Below are 15,967 nucleotides of genomic sequence, written 5' to 3' on the forward strand. Positions count from 1 at the left end.
GAATTTGGCATAATTTAATTGCTTGATAAGAATATGATAAAAGATAACACATTCTTCCACATTCATACAGAATATAAACCAGCTCAATTAAGTTTGGATTAACTGTTGTTGGGTGTAATTTTAACAATCCCCAACTAGAAAATAAAAATTGCTTCTAAAACCCCCATCTCAACAAAACTGCGAAAAGCAACAAATCAGGAAAGTAATGGTTTTTCATTCTTTAAACTAATCCTTCAACTAGGTGGACCACAGAGATGGTCTGAGATACTTTAATTGTAACACGAATTAAATGCAATGAATTTCCTCCTCTGTGCACCTTGTGCTACCTCACAGATCATACTTTGGTTATATTATACAACTTACAAACTTCTTCAAAAAATGGACATGTATAGGGAAAGGATGAAAAACCTGCTTCCCTGAACAATCAGGCTTACCTTAAGTCTCTCATAATGCTCAACGGTGCCACAGTGAGTCTGCTTTGCTGTCTCCTCACTTGTGTAGAAGAGACGGCAAAGTTTGCAGTAGTAGCCAGCTTTTGGAACCACATAATCTAAACCTGAAAGAACGCAGAGAGTATTATAGTCTAAATGATCCTTCTGGTGCAAGTACAGCAGAACCAAAATAAACGCAACAGACACTAACCATACTAGTACATAATATACACTTGAAGGCAGTGTTTAAGGATAATGCAGTTTGAACATTATTTACTATGTACACCACCTTTCAGAAGTCTCCATACTATAAATATGTAGCGTCATTGGGACCAATGTACCTCAACTTACAAGAAATACGGATATTCTTATAAAGGTGATGAGGTGTTTCAATTTTAAAAATTAATAATAGTACCCGCTTTGATACCTGACGATAAAATGCATTACCATTAACACAGGGCTTTTATCAAGCTCTTTGTTGGTTATTCAATGGTTGGTAGCAATTTAACAATGAAGAAATTGCTTAAAAGACTGGAATGCCCATACAAGTCCTGCTTCAGTTCTTAGATGAGACAAGTCGACCCTTTTGAATAAACTGCAGAACAACTTAAACATTAGGGTAGATTTCTTAATATCAGTTACTTAATCTGTTCGATTAAGAATCTATTGCAAATAAACTGCACTGAGTCCCAGATACATTGGTCTGCAACTTAAGTACAGAAATCAACCACAACAATGGAGCAAAATGCTTTTTTCTCTTAAATCTAGAATTTCTAATCAGTAGCACTACCCTCAAGGAGTCTGGGTTCTCATGAGCGCTGGTACCATTCAAGACACAGGCATTTGGGTCTACTGGTACAGAATCTTGAACAATTAATTTAAAGGCAAATATTATTATCTAGACAGTATTTTGTCAATAACATTTCTATGAACTCATTTTCACTCTAGAGGAAAGGACTTTACCCGAATGTTCCTTTCTAAAGTTACCACGAAACTATCTAGCCAACATCTCTGTGCGTAAACCCGGGTTTTCCATTTAAAACTTGCCAAGTTACAATTTTCTACGCTATCACTTTTATTGCCACAGAATCTTAAGACTGTCAAACATAATATTGTATTTTGGCAGCCACGATCTCTACTATTTTTCTAAGAACCCCCACTATGGATGCAATCAAAGGAAAGATCAGATACTTTGCAAAATGATTCAATGGTCATCAACATTCCTCCAATCACAGATCATATCACTGGAGGAGCTAGAGCAACTGCGCAAGAAAGAAAATTTAGATTGAAGGAGCAGCTACTCTGAGATTTTCACATGCTCAACTCCCATTGCTCCAATTACAGTTCTGCAGTCAGTTCCTGCTCTCTCAGACTATAAATAGTTACTATTATTTTAGGAACCCCATATCTTGGACTAGCTCACAGGAATGGATCACATATTTAAAATGAGAGCTTTCCAAATCACCAGGTCAGTAATCTGAAGAAATTTCTCAACGATGATGTACTATCTCTGCATCTACTTCTTTTAGAATGTTAAAATGTAAGATATCAGTTTGGGGATCTGTCAAATGTCAGTTTCCTCTAGATACTCTTATTGGTGTCTTGTTACTCTCAATTTGTGATATGCATGTACAACCTGTGTACTGTGAAGACAAGCATAAAGGACTACAATTTTACAGGAAAGCTTCTTGGTTGTGTGTAAAATGGTTAAGTCTAAAAAATTGTAAGTCCCACCCTCAAACATAGCGCTTGCCATTTTCACATGAGTGGAATGGGATCAAGACGAGATTCATGCATGCAAAGTTCACAATATCAGCTAGTTATGGAAACAGCTAACAATTTAAATAATGTGATTTTGATCACTCAGGAGTGAGAAGTTCAAGTATGCACAGCAGACCATCTAAGAGCTGGTCTACACTTTGTATAATTATTTAGATAACCAGGGTATCTTTTTGGAGAGATAAGATCCCCCTTTGGGGGAGGTCAGACGCCTTTTGGAATGGTCAAAGTCGGCATGAAATGTTTTAAATTGCACAAACACATTGGCCGTCAATGCAAATGTACAGAAGTGAAAGTCATGAAAATTAAATATCAAGGGGACCTGTCAGAAGGGACTGTCAAGACCTTTTAAAATCCTGCCAATCTGAAGTATTAAATCAGAATATTGCTTATTATTTCCCACTGTCTGTTGACATAACTTGAGGGACCCTATCACAGGAATTCTGATACATGACTTATCTCACAACCATCCTTTATCACAGTACTATTCCTGCCATTTCAGTCTGATTGACAGCTCCAAGTGGTTACAGACTCTTTAAAGTTAAATTATAAATTCATTTCGATCCTTGTTCTTTTGAGGATTGTGTACTTCAATTGAATGTTTATTTCTATAAAGTTAGGCAGGTGAAGAATTGTATTGTACTAATTCCTTTTTATAAACAAATGATAATCCAGCCATCCCAGGTTTTCAGTCAAACTGCTTTTACCACAGTTACATTATTTCTTAAATAAGGAGGTGAAAACTGTACGCAGTACTTCAGATGTATGGCCTTACAGACATCCTATAGAACTGCAGCAAAACTTTTTACTTTTATATTCCATTCTCCTTGCAATAAAAACTGCCTCATCTCTGCAAAGGCACTGAAGTTTGAACACAGTAGATATGGGGGAGTTAGTTTAAAGACAGAGTCAATAGTACTAGTTGGGACGAGATTGGCCGAGGTTAGTATGAAGTGACGCGTTTGGGACATGGTGTGTGGCGAGGAAGGAAGGGCTATTGGGCAGGATGATTGAGGGGTGAGATCTACAACTATTTTAAAATGAAATTAACTTTAACACAGTGGCAATGCACAAGGCAGACTTCAGCTCAGCTTGCCTCTGCACTTATTCCAGATCATTTCCAAGGGAAACCCATCACACTGAAAAGAAAGTCTGATCCTGTGAGTCACCTTTTCCGAGTTCTGGTCTGTGATGCTCAGAAATAGCCCAACACTATACTCTTATGCAAAACTTCTTTCCTATTTCCTCATCCCCCATGAAAACTTTTCCTGTTTCTGACCAACTTTATCTTTAGTAACATTTGTTTTTATATACATACATAAGTTCTTGCATTGTTTACTTTCTCCCTTGTGTATCAATTCTTCAACTGCCTTTTGATAGTTTCTAAATCACCTGCCAATGCTCAGGAATACCGTCATTCTTGGCACCATTATAAGTTTCCTTCTTTCACCTGATTCTATCCTTAGCTTGCCTAATAAGGCAATATGGATTGTCCTCAGAATTTTCATTAATGTAAAATACTAAGGCTTCCGAATTGTCAAGACATCAGCTGGCACAAAGGCAAAGAAAATTTATCCAAAACAATTCTAAAGGAATCAAGATCACACAACAGCTTTTCCCTTTTAAACTGCCTGAAACAATCTGTGGATATATTTGGGATGCAGACTAATTAATTCTGGTTGTTATAATCTGGGGACTTGAAGTCAATTGTAACCCAGGTGTAATAAAATGTATTTGGAGAGTAGCATTTTGCTTGGCTTCATGTTGCCAACATTTGAAGCTGCTGCAGTTCTCCACCATAGAAAACAGGCTCCAGGTTTGATATCAGTCAGTGCTGAATTAGCTAATCTCTGCCAGGGAGAGGAGCTGTTGCAACTAGCCCTTAAGGGGAGTGGGGCTAGGAAAGGGATATCATTCAGGGATTATTAGTTATTACTGATCCTACTTGCAAGTGAGACCACAGAGTACTGAACAATTTCTCCACGAAAAGTTAGATCTTAGGGATGGTTCTAGCTCCTAGACTCCTCGGTTTTCTGCTGAAAGGCAACTAACGAATCTAGCTGCCTGGAGAGAAAGAAAATATTAGGGGATTATTTAACGCTAAGGTTGTTGGACTAGTGATTCAAAAAGAGCCCAAATCTCAATACAGAATATTTAAAGTCAGTTAATTCAATTTAAAAATTGGGAATAAACAGCTAGTTATCAGTAATGACCACCATACATGACTATCAGATTGCCTTGCAAAAAAAACCTAGTACAATAATCAAATTAACTTCATTTAGGGAAGGAAGTCTGCTAACCCTAAATGGTATGGACAATAGATAACTTCACGACACTCAACAATGTTCTTAAACTGCCTTCTGAAATAGCCTAGCTAACCAATTAACTGCATTCAATAAGGCGGCTCACCGCATTTAAGGATTTTAAGGTTGACCAATAAATTCTGGTCTTAACAGTAACAGCCCATGAACTATTTTAAAAAACAAAACTAACCTTACCTACAGGATTGTTGGGTTTATATGGCCCAAGTTTGTATTCATCTGGAAGAGGAGAGAGAGCTTGGATTTGCTCACTTGATGGTTCTCCGCATAACGTGGAAATGTTTCCCTTCACTTCTTCACCAGTTTTTACATCCATGTCAGTGTTTTCATTCATATTACTTCTTAGATAACTTTCATTTTCAGCATCTTGTTCATCTTTGATGTCATCAGTAAGCAGTTTGTCTGTTTGAGCAGATTTGATTTTCTGACCATTCGGATCATCAATCTCATCAAGGGCAAAAAACTCATCCATGTACTCTGGACATCGAATGCCTTCTGAGCGCTAAACAGAAAAAAACAAAAAAATGCCATTGATTCAGAAAAGGGCTGAACAGCTTCACTACATATACAATATCCATTGTAAGATCTCTAGGCTGATCCAATGTTGTTTTTGGCTAAGGTAACAAAAGAATAGGGCACTAGCCTTTTTGAGTTTGATGATCTGAACGGGCCCTGTGTAAATACAAAAGTCTGCAAACTCTTATTGCATATCATTTTATTTTGGATATAAATTTCAGCCACCCTGAAAGGGAGCAAATTAGTAAAAATCAATTTGATAAAGTGAGGCAAGAATTTAAAAAACGAGGGAGGCAAACAGGGATGTTTTTGCAAAGGGTGAAGACCATATAAAAGGTCATTCAAACATGGCAGTGACATACATCTGGGTCAAAACTGGGGCTTCTTCTAAACAATGCCAAAGTAAACATCAAGAATCAATGGAAGGGTCCAAGGACAAGTCAGCAACTTATGGTCACAACTCAAACTACAAAGCCCAATCAGCACTAAATTAATGGCCAAAAGAAAGACTTTTACATCAACTCTCAAGTAGATCACAGAAACATGGAGGCCCGCACATTTTTTGTTTAGTTCTACAAAACATTGTGGCTCAATTGATCCAGATGTAGAGAAAAGACAGCTTGTCAAAACTTTTTGTCTTGCACTCACCAAGACAGTCTGCAAGAATACCAATTCAAGCAGAAAATCAACATACGTACTTATGAGTACAGACTGGTTGGCGAGGGGGCTCTAATTGGTAAAGGCAGTGTCATGAAGAATGCATCCATTTATGCTGAATGACAGAAAAGTGACAAACTTTGTTTAGTCTTAAGCCAGGAAGGTTGATCCTAATGTGTTGAGAAATGATCAGCAAATGGCTGTCTCCTATTTAGTTGAATTTGCCTGTTTCAACAAGATGTAGAATCCCTACAGTGGAAACAGACCCTTTGGCCCAAAAAGTACACACCGACCCTCACAGCATCCCACCCAGACCCAGTGCCCTGTAACCCACATAATCTGCACATCCCTGAACACTATGGGCAATTAAATATGGCCAATCCACCTAACTTGCACATTTTTGGACTGTGGGGGGAAACCAGAGGACCCAGAGGACACCCATGCAGACATGGGGAGAACGTGCAAACTCCACACAGACAGTCGCCCAAGGTGGAATCAAACCCGGGTCCCTGGCACTGTGAGGCAGCAGTGCTAACTATAGAGCCTCCGTGCCGCCCATATAATTGATGTTAAAGAACTACGTTGCAGTGGTCCCACATAAACAGGTGGATAATATATTCTCAGTCCAGTAGCTCTGGATTTTGTGCTTTTAAACCTGTACACCATATCACATAATACATAGTCAATTCACTGTAAAAATTCATCAGGGCTCCTAAAATACGTGTTGAAAGCAAGGAACTCTCAGAAGGCTGGCAATGCATAGTTTTTCAGCATTGACAGAAAAAAAAATCTTGCAAGCAGGCAGGAAATGAAACCTGCCCCATCTAGAGATGTTACATTTCAGGAAAGAGAATGATAGCCTCTTGGAGATGGAAAATGCCCCATATTGAAGAATTGAACCACAATAGTATGGAAGTTACAGAGTAACTAACCACTGTCTCATCAACAGCAACATCCAAGAGAAAAAGGTGAAAGAAATCTATTGGGTAGATAAGTTTTCCAATAATGACTGCACTTACATCGAGTATCAGTTTTTTACAAGTAACACTCGGGTCATATTTATGCCAGGTAACGACTATCTCAAATCAGAGACATTATAACCACTGCTACTTGACATTCAATTTCCTACAATCAAAATCCTGGGGGTTACCAGGATGAACTGGTCTCACCGTATAAACAGAGTGGCCACACAGCAGGTCAAAAACTGGGAATACCACAGTGAGTAACTCACCTTATTCCTCCCTAAAGCCTGGCCATGATCCACAAGGCATATTTCAGGACTGCCTGGATGAATGCAGCTCCAAAAACACAAGAAGCTTGACAACATCCAGGACAAAGCAGCCCACTTGATTGGCAACACATCTAAAAACATTCAGTCACTCCACCATCAGCTCTCAGTAGCAGCAGTACATACAATCTACAAAATTCAGTGGAGGCATTTGGCAAAGATCCACAGACAGCATATCTAAGGCACAAATGCTTCCATCTTGAAGGACAAGGGCAGCAGAAATGTGAGAACACCACGACATGCAAGTTCCCCTCTAAGCCACTCGCCATCCAACATGGAAATATATCACTGTGTCAAAATCCTGCAATTCCCTCCCTAAACACATTGTGGATAAACCTACAACACATGGATGCAGTAGTTCAAGGCAGCAGCTCACCATCACCTTCTCATGGTCAACTAGAGATGGGCAACAAATGCTGGCCTAGCCAGCAACACCCATGTCTCATGAGTGAATAAAAGAAAACAATTACTTTATGTTCCACTCCCCATAGGAGAGGATAGTGATACTCAATATGTATGTGAAGGCTGCATGGAAAACACTGGGTGTGCTTCCAAGCATAATTTAGTGCTGCCATGCTGGAGCTTAGGAGCAGTAAATTATCCCAGGCTCTCTTGCTGCTAATCTCAAGACTTTCCAGCTGCAAAGGATAAAGTTGGGCTTCTTAAAAAAGACAGATACTCCTGTACTTAAAAGCACCTACTTCATGCTGTGTACTATAATGACAGTTGCATAGCATTCATTACTACCCATTACTAACACATTACACTCACAATACTAAAAATACACACTGGCTTGAAACTACAATGAAAAATGATTGAAGCGCAAGAATTCCAAAGCACTGATACCAGCCAAGTAAAAGATTATGAACACTGGTAGGGAGCAACAAAACTACCTAAACTTGTCTTTCTGGAATCCAAATAATGCATTTTAACACATTTTAATTGTTAGAATACTTGAACGAAGTTGCAAATTTGGGAACTTTTAATGCCTACCTTCTCTGAGTGTGCTGCATCTCGACAGCCTTGTTCTGCATCAGACTCATCTCTCATTTCACTTTCAGTGAAATGCCCAACTTCTATATCCGGTTCCAATTCCACTTCCAAAACATCCTCTCTGTCACCTGTTGCAGATTTGTCCTTCACTAATTCATCGTATGTCAACAGTAATTCTTCTGGGCCACCTTCTTCGTAGGTCTTGGTGTCTGGAGAAGGGCCACCCTGTGACTTAATTTTTGCAACATTCTCTCCTTCTAACTGTTTGGGACTTGCGTTCTCCAGTGAAGGAGAGCCCACTTGTGCATTTTCATTGTCTGTTTCCTTAGAATTCTTGGATTTATCTTGAGCCTTTCTCTTGTTGCTGGGTGATCGTGGTCTTTTAGAAGTAGGGCTATGAGAACGACCCCTTTTTCTGTAATAAAAATTGGTATTTTTAATGTGGTATTTCAAAAGGTACCACAAGTAGTATTTCTTTGAAAAGGAAAATGTCTGGGTTTCAATACTGGTTTATATCAGTGATTATGTGGATTATGAGCTTGTGATTTTAGCTGGCATTGAAAGACCAGATGTAAAGTAATTTGTCAACAGGGATGAGCTAATGAAATCTGACAGAGAAATGCTGTTTATGCTTTTCCTACAGGTCTGCAATAATGGCAGAGATCAAGAAGGTCACTGATCTATGTTTTCAGTTAATGACCATGTAAAGATAAAGTTGCCACAGTCCCAGGAGACCATAGGGCTACTCTCTCATTACAGAAAGCCAACTGGTGGTTTTAACCTGAGGGTCACCAGCCTAGTGTAGAGATTGAACCTACAATGTTGGTGTTACCCTGCATTGCAAACCAGCTCACCGAGCTAACAAACTCCCCACAAAACAAAAATATGGTAGAGGCAAAATAGCTACATATGAAATTAAACTCATTGGTCCACAAGATCTATGTTTCCTGTTGTCAAAAAGCTGCCGCAAAAAAAAATAAAACCAGAAGGCTGAAAATACCCTGAATTCAAAATCACTGCTTAATCCATTATTATGGAAGTTTTGGAATTATGAAACTTAAAATCACATGACATGCAAACTTCTGTCCTATAATTCCAGCAGGCAGTCATGTTTCACCTTTAGAAGGAAATCTACTAACTTAGCCTCAGAAATACAGACGTGTGGGTGAGCGAGTAGAAACATTAATTTACGATCTTCATTGTTTTCTTTCATTTCCACATACATAATCCATCTATGATGTCACCAATCCCAAAAGCCTCTACTAAAAATGCTCGGTAATTAGAAGCAGAGGCGTAGACAGCAATGCTGTCAAATGTTACATTTTTTACGAACACATTTTTTGAAACGGTAAATGTTTATGTTACTGAACAAGTCATACTCAAATGATCAGGCGTTTATCAACTGCAGATTAGTCACTTACAGATCAGTCACCCTTCAAACAAGTTTAACTAATTCTGAATATGTTACAGTTGAAATTTGGAGATACAGATTAATAAAACAGGCTGAAGTGACAGAATAGATAGCATACCGATTTTCCCGTTCTCTGTTCCTTAAGAGTTCATCAACTCCTTTGCCTGGTTTCTGAAAATGACACAAAAATATCAATCCCTTATTGCAACCTGAATTAATACCTCAATTATTTGGAGAATTCTTAAATTACAACTAGTAGTATTAACTCATTATTTGGGTAAAGAGGTTGTCTTGTTAGATAGTTTAAATAACTTGCTTGTTAAGAGTGTAACAAAACATGCCATCATTATTCTGCAATTACACATTAATCGAAATGAAAATTCTGTGTTTAAACAGAAGATTACTAGAAGGCAAGATAACAAAGTGTGGGGCTGGATTTTTCTGATGAAGGGTCTAGGCCCAAAATGTCAGCTTTTGTGCTCCTGAGACGCTGCTTGGCCTGCTGTGTTCATCCAGCCCCACACTTTGTTATCTTGGATTCTCCAGCATCTGCATTTCCCATTATCTCTGGTTACTAGAAGGCAAATGTGCATCTACAGTACATGCTCTGAATATGCACCTACCATCACACAGCCACTTAAATTACCTGGCAGCATGGCCTACTGCAGCAATGCTTGTTCTATTCAGGCACAGGAACACTATATTTTGGTCGAAGCAAATGATACCACTAGTTGACAACACAAACCAAATCAGCATTAGGTCATCCAGTCCATTCAGTCTACTCTGCCATTCAGCCATGGCTGATATTTCTCAACCCCATTCTCCTGCTTTCTCCCCGTACCCGATTCCCTTACTAATCAAGAACTTATCACTGTCTTGAATACATTCAATGACTTGGCCCCCACTGCTTTAAATGGCAATGAGTTCCACAGATTAACCTCCGTGCAGCTGAGCTCTGAAGGGTCATCCCTTCATTGAGACTGTGCCCTTGAATCTCTTACCAGTGGAAACATCATCCCCACATCCACTCTATCAAACTTTCTCAGTATTCCATAAGTTTCAACGAGATCCGCTCTCATCATTCTAATTTCCAACGAGTACAGACCCAGACTCCGCAATCATTCCTCAGTGGACAAGCTCTTCTTCCCTGTGATTCTTGTTATAAACTTCCTCTGGGTCCCTTCCAATGCCAGCACATCCTTCCTTAGATACAGGACCCAAAACTGCTCACACTATTCCAAATGTGATGTAGAGGTGCCGGTGTTGGGCTGGGATGGACAAGATCAGAAATCACATGACACCAGATTACAGTTCAACATGTTTATTTGAAAACACAAGATTTCAGAGAACAGCGCCTTGGTAGGGTGATGTGAGAAGAAAGCACACTGAACACAGAATAAATAAGTAAAAGATCAAAGGGTCACACAACTGATGAGGATGTATTAAACAAACCTAAGATGCTGTTAAGTCTTTAGGCAGCCAGAAGTTTTAATTGATTAATATGTATATGCAAATCCCTGAATTTCTTTCAAGACACAGTCCTGAGAGAAGTACAGGTTTTATCAGTGTAAAGGGGTGACATTTTAGGTCAGACAATACATATTAGGTGTGAGGCCTTGTTTAGAATCTGTGTTTTAGTTTGGAGTCAGGCTGGTTTTATTTCTAAAGTAGGAATTTATAAAAGGCCACATAAACTGACTGTCTATAAGTTTGGTGCTTTTTGAACAAAACAGAATATCCCATAAATTTATGTTGCGCACGTGCATGGTGGGGGTAAAGAGACAGACAGAGAAACAGAAAAAAGTGAAAGAGAAAGGGAAGGGGGGGTAGAGAAGGGAGAGGGGGAGGGGGTCTACGTGTGGGTGTGAGTGTGTGTGTTTGAAATGTGTGCGAGAGAGGGAGAGAGAGGAAGAGAGAGAGGGATTAAAGATTTAACAGCATCTTAGATTTGTTTATATTTCCTCAAGAGTTTTGCGACCCTCTGATCTTATAAATTCTGTGTTCTGTGCGCTCCTTTCTCACTTCACCTGATGAAGGGGCTACGGTCCGTAAATTTGTGTTTTCAAATAAACCTACTGGATTATAATATAGTTTTGCGTGATTAATTATCTATTCTAAATGCGGTCTGACCAGAGCCTTATGCAGCCTCAGTAGTGCGTCCCTGCTCTTGTATTCTAGCCCACTTGAAATGAATGCAAACATTGCAGTTGCCTTCAAGTTACCAATTGAACGTGCAAGTTAAGGTTAATAGAATCCTGAACCAGGACTCCCAAGTCACTTTGAACTTCACATTTTCAAAGCCTTTCCCCATTTAGAAAAGTCAAAGGCTCTAATTTTCCTAAAATGTATCACCTCACACTTTCCCACAATGTATTCCATTTGCCACATCTCTGTCCACTCTCCTCACTTCTGCAGCCTCCCCACCTCCTCAACAATACCTGACCCTCCACCCACCTTTGTGTCATCGTACTTAGCAATAATGCCCTCAGTTCACTTGTTCAGATCATTAATGTATAACATGAATAGCTGTGCCCCAACACTGAACCCTGTGGAATTCCACCAGTCACTGGCTGTCAGTTTGAAAAATACTCCTTTATCCCCAGAGATAGTAGGAACTGCAGATGCTGGAGAATCTGAGATAACAAGGTGTAGAGCTGGATGAACACTGCTGACCAAGCAGCATGACAGGAGCAGGAAAGCTGACGTTTCAGGCCTAGGCTCTTCCTTTCTCCCCACTTTCTGCCTCTACCAGTCAGCCAATCCTCTCTCTATGCGACTACCTTGCTCTTATCTTATTTCACAGCCTCCTTTGTCAAAGGCCTTCTGGAAATCTAAACAGATCGTGTCCACTGTCTCTACTTTGTCTACCTCACTCATTAAGGCATTGTAACAGATTTATTAAACATTAATTCCTCTTGACGAAGCCGTTCTGACTCAGCCCCATTTCACCATGCAATTCCAAGTACTCCACAATCTCATCCTTTAACCACTCAGTGGCCTCAATCCTTATGATTAGCCATACTACTTACCCTTAACACTAAGCTCCTATACTTTTCAGACAAATATACTTTCAGTTCTCTGCCATGGAACATCAGAGGGATTTTCTTGAACTTTTCTATCATGGCCATTGCCATTTGGTGTGTTTCCATTTCCAGGAAAACCTGTGATCGAAACAAGTGTCATCATGAATTATAACTGTAACTAGGTGTTGAAGTAATGGGTTTAGCACCACAGTCAAAATACAAAAGGCAGACCTTTGATTAATCTTTCAAAGAATGCACTTTTAATTAAGAATTATCATCAATCTTAGCAGGGATGTGTAATTAACACAATCTTTCAGAGAAAATTTATCTCTGGGCTCCAGATAGTCTCTCACTGCTAGTTGATAATTTTCATGTTAAACAGGCCTTCATTTGAATCCTGCAATCAATTTTACTTATAATATTACTGCTATGTGTCTAATGATACTTGAAGTTAACAAAGTCACTATATTTAATAACATCAATTGCATTGGAAGTGCTGTAAATCTAACAAAGCATCAACATTAATATTTCTTCATAACGTGCATCGAGAGAGAATAATTCCCACCTCACTTAAAAATGTTTAGACTTGTCCATCATTTTAGTTTGCACTGTTCAGTTAAAAGTTTAAAGAATTTGCTTTCAGTTATTCTGCCTACTCGGTTTCAACTTCTTCCAACTCCTGCAACAGCAATGCTGTCATACCACACTAATATAGGCACTCTTTCACTGAATCTATTTCTGTTAAATGATTCATACATACTTTTATGCCTCCAACCCCCATGCTAGTTTTCTGTTTATGCCTGTGATGTCAATGTTTTGACTTGATATTTTCATATACATCTATTACTAAGGACTCATTATGAATTCAGCACTGGGAGCAGTAAAGTTGCTTCTGTGTTGTTGCAACTGTTAGGACAGATGAGTTCATCTTTGTCTAAGGCTGAAAAGTTACAGCTTTAAAAAAAGGAAGTAGCATGGATGGATGAACAAATTAAAACCCTTACACAACAAACCAAACATACTATGTTAGAGAGAAGCTGCATCAAAACAAATCCACCTAAAACAAACTTTAACACGTATAATAGGATAGGCCATGTACCACTTATTCCATTATTTTCAAACATTTGATGTAACTCAATAAGGTTTCTTCAGCTACCATTTATGATGCTGGTGGACAGCAGCACCGCACCAGCACCATCATTTACAAGAAGCAGCTATTCTAAATTGGATAACTGCTACTACTTCTTCATTACTGAATCATAATTCCTTCCTAACTAAATTGTGGAAGCATTTGCATGGCAAGGATAGTAGACCACTACAGCTTTAATTAAACAATGAACAGGCAGTTAAAAAAAATCTATCTTGCCAGCATTGTTTGTATATCAAAACTTAAAACTAAATTCTGCCTGTGGCTTAGATGGCAGAAAATTGCATTCAAAACCAAATATGAAGTATTAAAATCCAACCATACGAGGATAAGTGGGTGAAGATTAAAACGGTCTGAAAATGTGTGTTAGGAAATCATATAACTATGGCACTTGTCACAATTTGTGATCGCTTCTAGGCCATGTCAGATAGGCAGAGTTATCTGCAGTTTACCCTTTGTTCCTCTATTAGTGTCAAAACTCCAGACGGACCAACAAATATATATCAAAGTGGCAAAGTGACCTCAGCATTTTAGTATTCAATTTAGTTGAAAGTCCATATGAACAATATAACAAGATTGCGTTGGAAAACAGATATGGTGCACAGCAAAGGACAATACAGTGATTGGCAAACTGTTTTTCATTGAGACTTCACTTCAACTCACTAGTATCTTTCTCAATGGCAATTATGGATGGGTCTCAAATGCTGGTTATGCCAGCAAAGCCCAAATTGTATGAATGAACATTAAAAGAACGCTTGAAAGTTCATGTGATCCAAAAAAAATCAGCAAACTGCAAAAGGTTGGACAGTAGCGTTCACTATCTAAATTTCGAAGTATGCATATTATAAGTTCAGCATCTCAGATCTGGAAGTCTACCCTGTTGCAGTACTTTGTAAGGATGTGGTTAGGGTTATGTACTCATGCAGGTTTCTGCCAAGATATCCATATTCCCTAGTAACAAAAGACGCAGTGAAACCCCTCTATGAACATTCTACAATCAGTTTTCTTCCTCCAAATTCTACCCTCTTCCCATGGATCTCCTACTGACTAGCTCACTTCCCAAACCACATACATAGAACATAGAAAAGTACAGCACAGTACAGGCCCTTCGGCCGACGATGCTGTGCCTGGAAAAATCCTAATCCAAAAATAAAAATAACCTAACATACATTCCCTTCAATTCACTGCTGTCCATGTGCATGTCCAGCAGTTGCTTAAATGTCACTAATGACTCCGCTTCCACAACTACCACTGGTAAGCTATTCCATGCGCTCACAACTCTCTGGGTGAAGAATCTCCCTCTGACATCTCCTCTATACCTTCCTCCTAAAACCTTAAAACTATGACCCCTCGTGGCAGTCAATCGTGCCCTGGGGAAAAGTGTCTGGCTACTGACTCTATCCATGCCTCTCATTACCTTGTACACCACTCTTCCTCCCTCTCTCCAGAGAGAAAAGTCCGAGCTCAGTCAACCTCTCCTTGTAAGACAAGCCCTCCAGTCCAGGCAGCATCCTGATAAACCTCCTTTGCACCCTCTCCAAAGCCTCCGCATCTTTCCTATAATAGGGTGACCAGAACTGGACACAATATTCCAAGTGTGGTCTCACCAGGGTTTTGTAGAGCCGCTGCATAAACTCGCGGCTCTTAAACTTGATCCCCCTGTTCATGAAAGCCAAAACACCATATGCTTTCTTGACAACCTTATCCACCTGGGTGGTAACATCAAGTCCATCTTCCACTCTTTCTTCCTTCCTTCTGCATTGCCAAACCTCTTCAAGTCTTGGGGTCTGCTGATCTGTTCCCCTCCGTCCTGAAGCCTTCTGAGACTTGTGCCTGCTGACCCTGAACTCCACAGCTCTGCCGAAGTGCCAGCAGCAGGTGTATTCTCAGAGACTGGGCTGGGAGAGTGGGTTGTGGAAAAGCTAGGGGTCGGTGCAGGAAATTAGAGGTGGGTGAGTGAAGGGAAAGTATGGAAATAAAAAAAAAGCAGGCAGAGTTCCAACATCTAAAAGTCAGAATTCTACCAAACAATGGAAATTTCTCCTCCTTGTAAACATCTATTCATTTTTGAATGTCAAAATGCCAAACAAATAGTCAAAATAATTATGAATACAATGTGAATGACTATTTGGCCGACTTACTGAATATTAGCAAAATACTTCACATAACCGCTCGCACTTTAATCCTACAGTACCTGATTTTTAACTCTCATTAGTAGGTAGTTGGTCACTTTTCCAAAGGGCATACCAAGGCATACAATTTCCGAATCAGAATAGCCAACAGAAGGCAAGTTGCTGATGTGGACAACCCGGCTTCGTTCTTCACTTTCTTTGCCCTAAATGTGAAAGAATGGAAATACATTATTTAAACACAAGCCTTAATACTTAACTGTTGATACTTA

The 15,967-nt window shown here is 39.4% G+C and overlaps 1 protein-coding gene and 1 gene segment (V, D, J or C); one reads left to right on the plus strand and one right to left on the minus strand.

Annotated features, from left to right (window-relative positions):
* LOC125458375 (immunoglobulin heavy constant gamma 2-like) overlaps positions 1–15,967 on the plus strand; it is a 40,367-nt gene that overhangs the window by 22,043 nt on the left and 2,357 nt on the right.
* The window catches only part of LOC125458374 (matrin-3-like), an 88,356-nt gene that overhangs the window by 4,491 nt on the left and 67,898 nt on the right, over positions 1–15,967 (minus strand). For both annotated transcript variants that reach the window (XM_048543616.2, XM_048543615.1), the window contains exons 9-14: positions 15,761–15,901; positions 12,426–12,557; positions 9,515–9,567; positions 7,986–8,400; positions 4,709–5,033; positions 435–556 (exon numbers count right to left, since the gene is read on the minus strand). In XM_048543616.2, coding sequence (XP_048399573.1) covers positions 435–556; positions 4,709–5,033; positions 7,986–8,400; positions 9,515–9,567; positions 12,426–12,557; positions 15,761–15,901 — 1,188 coding nt within the window. The remainder of the gene's footprint in view (positions 1–434; positions 557–4,708; positions 5,034–7,985; positions 8,401–9,514; positions 9,568–12,425; positions 12,558–15,760; positions 15,902–15,967) is intronic.

The sequence above is a fragment of the Stegostoma tigrinum genome, chromosome 13, assembly GCF_030684315.1.
Source record: "Stegostoma tigrinum isolate sSteTig4 chromosome 13, sSteTig4.hap1, whole genome shotgun sequence".
NCBI lineage: Eukaryota > Metazoa > Chordata > Chondrichthyes > Orectolobiformes > Stegostomatidae > Stegostoma > Stegostoma tigrinum.